Genomic DNA, 4430 nt, shown 5'->3' with positions numbered 1-4430 from the left:
TGTGATGTTGCGGTTTTTAACCGATTTTTTGCTGGAAAATCTCGACTCTATCTGGCAACACCGAGCCCACCTCCTTTCACTCGCAAGCGTCAGGGAAGAAAAGTTAGACTTGTTTGTGTTTAGAACAAGAGAAGATGTCTTCTAAATCTGCTGTTATAAAGTTTGGCTATTTGAGTCACAAAGAGTATGTTTGCAAAACAACTCTGAAAAAAAAGCACACGGCGCAATGCAAGTTCTGCAGCGCTTCACTTTCGGAGACTGTCGGGACTACATCCAACTTTTATCGACACCTGGAAAGGAAGCACAAAGAAAGGTAAGCGCCGCAGCTTTGTGTAAGTGATGCTAGTAAAGCTAGCTAGTTAACATTATCAATCTGCCTCTCTTCCAAGAACAATACAAACAGAACGTTTTATCAAGTATGGTTTATTTGTCATATGCAAAATCAACACAAGGTCGACAACAATGCAGTGAATTGCTTAGGACGAGAAAAACAGTCTTGACTCGCCAAAAACAAACAAAAAAATAACAACAACAAATACCAAAGCATGCATCACAAATACTAAAATAAGGGACAAAAAGTTGAAAAAGTAATTCATCGACATTAAATCTAAATACATCTAAATTAATTAATGTGTGTCAGACTCAGACCCGCTTTGTTTAGCCTTTAAATGAGTTTTACTTTATAACACTGATATAATTAACATATTAAGGGAAGTAAGCAAATTCACTGTTTACATACAGTTAAAGCAGGTCCTCTGAGTGTGTGTTAAAAGAAAAAAAGTAGAATATTATCTGCACAGCTTTTTTCTACCTTTTTTTTCTTTTAACACTCCCAGAGGACCTGATTTAACTTTTTTTAAATTTTCTACCTGGGTTATTGAGCATGCATAAGGACAAATTCACTGTTAACTTTTGAGACTGAGGGGACAGGGCATGTGGTAACAAAATGTAGAAACGTTTCATCTTTCATCCAAAAGACTACTTGACTTCTTAACAAAAGACTTCATTGTAAGAGGGACTGTCTTCTTCTTACATCGCTGATATTGCTAGTATCACTCAGCCCCCTGTGAATAGCAAGCAACCATCAGGGTGCCAACGATTCATTGTTAGGCTGATGGTCTCCCTTAACATATTTGGCAAACTGGTTGATCCACTGTGAGAAGGTGCTAACTGTGTTTAATATGTCCTGATGCATGCTCAATCACCCAGGTAGAAAAATCTTAAAAAGTTAAATCAGGTCCTCTGGGCGTGTTAAAAAAGTAAAAATAAAAGGTAGAAACATTTCGTCTTTCGTCCGAAAGACTTCCTCAGGCTGAGGAGCTGCATTCAGCTCAGCCCTATAAATAGTGCCTCCTCACAGTGGACCAACCGTTTGTTGTTGATGAAACTAGCTGCTCACATGTTCAAGGAGGACCATCAGCCTAATGATGGATTGTTAGTACCCTGATGGCTGCTTGCCTTCACCGGGGGCTGAGTGATACTAGCAGTAACAGCATTGTAAGAGGGGGACAGTTGAACCCGGAGGCCTCCACCTCTGTTTAAAGATGGATGGTTTCTTTTCACAAAGATGGCCTCCTTTACTCCTCTCTCAAACCATTGTTCCTCTCTATCAAGGATGTGAACATCTTCATCCCTGAAAGAGTGACCGCTGGTCTGGAGATGAGTGTAAACCGCAGAGTCTTGGCCTGAAAATGTAGCTCTTGAGTTTAATATAGCTCCTCATATTGAAGAAGTCTTTTGGATGAAAGACAAAACATTTGTATAATTTTTTATTGTTTAAACCCATCCAGAGGACCCAATTTAACTTTGCTAGATTTTTCTAAGTTTAATTTTTGCTTATGATAAACAATGGAGGATATATTTGACATACATTTATGAAGTTGCTACTTATTTTTAAGTGTTCTTTTGATGTAATTGATGTTCATGACCAGATATACTGATTCCTCCTTTGCATTTTTTAGGTTCCTGGAATACAAGGCAGGGCAACAGAATGATGTCACAGTCACACAGCCATCAATTTCATTATTTACGCAGAAAGTGCAGCTCTACAGCCCACAATCACCAAGGCAACAAGCCATCAGTCAAGCCATTGTCCAAGATTTGATCATTGGGTGTTGTCTGCCTCTCTCACTTGTGGAAAACAGTCATTTTAAACACTTTCTTGAAGTTATGGATAGTAAATACACACCAATCTCTAGAAAAACGGTTTCTGATAGACAAATTCCAGAGTTGGTAATCAAGGTCAAGGAAACTGTTTTGGAGAAACTGAAGACCCAGTCATCTGTGTCATTAACAACTGACCTCTGGTCTGATCGCAGGCTACGCTCCTTCCTTGGGGTGACCGCCCACGTGTGCTACAAATCAAAGGATTCCTATGCACTTGAATCCTACCTGCTGGACTGTAGGCGTTTCACAGGCAGACATACTGGAGAGCACATTGCGTCTGCCTTTGAGGAGATCACAGAGGAATAAGGTATCCATGACAAAATTAGCTATATCATAACAGACAATGCTGCCAATATGAAATGTGCTTTCAAAGTACACATGCCCCAATCTGATGACAGCGAGAGTGAAGAGGAGCATTTAGATGACGAGCACCTGTGGGAGGACATTAATTCTCAGGAAGACACCGAATTACCCTGGTCATCTGGTGCACGTCTTTCCTGCTTTGCACACTCTCTGCAATTAGTTGTGAATGACGGCATGAAGGAGGTCAAGGCCATTTCTCACACAATAGCCAAAACATCACGGTTCACCACCTTATTGCATAGCAGTTCACAATTCAAAGACAAGTTTGAGGCTACGTTTGGCACTAATAGGACCATTCCAGCTGCAAACACAACTCGATGGAACAGTATATTTAAACAAGTACAGGCCTTCACAGCTCTGGACCACAAAGCCCTGAATGAAATGTGCAGCAAGGATCACGAGGAGTTGGTGTTTAGTGCCCGTGAGTGGAACCAGCTGAAGGAACTGAGTGCAGTTCTTGCTCCATTTTCTGAGGTAACAGACCTGACAGAAGGGGAGAAATCAGTTACCATTAGTATGGTGGTTCCAACTGTCCTGGACTTGAATACACACCTCCTCAAGATGGAGGACACTCGAATGCAGTGCCAGTCATTGGTCAGAGCCCTCCAGCAGTCTCTGGTGAAAAGATTTTCTGGAATCTTTTTAAAAACAAGCATGGCCAAAGACAGTGGAAGAGAGGAACCTTTTAACCACAATGTTTACTTCTTGGCCACCATGCTGGATCCTCAGTTTGGCTTAAGCTGGGTGGACTTAGATGTTACCAATGGGGGAAATTCAACATCAGTGAAAAAGTTCAGAGATGAGCTTAAGAAGACACTGACAGGTCAGTATATATTTTCTCTGCTGAAAATAAATGTCTTATTTGCAAAATCATAAATCCTAAAATATTTCAAATTAGTTGTCTATAAAAGCCTTAACTAGTCTTACAGTGGAATTCATAGTCTTCATTTCATCTGTTTACTTTTGTCATAAAAACATATTTTGTACACTCTGAGCCTATTGAAACAGATATTCTTTATATTTAGGCTGGTAACATGCCTATTGTACACAATCCTGACTCACTTTTATATTAAATGGGACTGTACTTATATAGCACCTTTCTATCTTATCAGACACTCAAAGCACTTTACATTACAATCTGTGCCTCATTTACACATTCATATGGCACTCTATTAGATCTCTACAAAGCTAATTGAACAAATCATTCAAAGGAGACTAATCAGAGCTTTATCACATTCATACACTGATGGGACGCACATCGGAGGCCCCTAATAAAAGGTCCTAAACGTATTTAATTCAACTCTGATATGTGCATATCCTTTTAAATCTAACTCAGTCATTGTGTTTGTGTTTTTCAGAAACATTGATCTTAGAGGTGGAGAAGATGATGGACATGAAAGAAGACACCTGCTCAGAACTTGTGAATGTGGATCCAGCCGCAGCCAGTGATTCGCCACCAAACAAATACCCTCGCCTTCTGTCCCGCTACAAGGCATACAAAAAGCACAGCTCAGACCAGGATTCAAGCATACACACACAGATAAGGAAATACTTTGATGCCATCCGTGACTTTGACACAGACAATGCACTTGTCTTCTGGGCAAAAAACCACACTAGATTTCCACAACTGCACAATTTGGCAATGAAGGTCCTATCAGTCCCTGCCTCCTCTGCACCAGTGGAAAGGGTTTTCAGTCGAGGAGGCATTTTAATGAGACCCCATCGTGCACGTTTAGGCCACAGAATGTTGCAATCACTCATATTTCTTAAATGCAATGAAACACTTCTTTAAACTCCAATAATCAGTTAGTCATCTGGACAGTTTTTTTTTTTTTTTTTTGTGGAAAGACTGACGTTTTGCCCTCCGGGGGCTGTCCTCTCCCCCGTCGACTCCTTCCAAA

The 4430-nt window shown here is 40.5% G+C and overlaps 1 protein-coding gene across 1 annotated transcript; it reads left to right on the top strand.

Annotated features, from left to right (window-relative positions):
* Positions 1-10: 10 nt before the first annotated feature.
* Positions 11-4021, top strand: LOC119429629 (the record flags this gene model as incomplete). Its single annotated transcript, XM_037697224.1, has 3 exons — positions 11-313; positions 1962-3352; positions 3888-4021. Coding segments are annotated over exons 2-3 (966 nt in total), but the record flags the coding sequence as incomplete, so codon positions are not given.
* Between the last annotated feature and the right edge of the window lie 409 nt (positions 4022-4430).

This window comes from Nematolebias whitei, unplaced genomic scaffold (assembly GCF_014905685.2).
Source record: "Nematolebias whitei isolate Nwh7 unplaced genomic scaffold, NemWhi1 Nwh_scaf_4009, whole genome shotgun sequence".
Taxonomy (NCBI): Eukaryota; Metazoa; Chordata; class Actinopteri; order Cyprinodontiformes; family Rivulidae; genus Nematolebias; species Nematolebias whitei.
The sequence above is the reverse complement of the archived record's forward strand: the minus strand, read 5'-3'. Positions and strand labels throughout refer to the sequence as shown.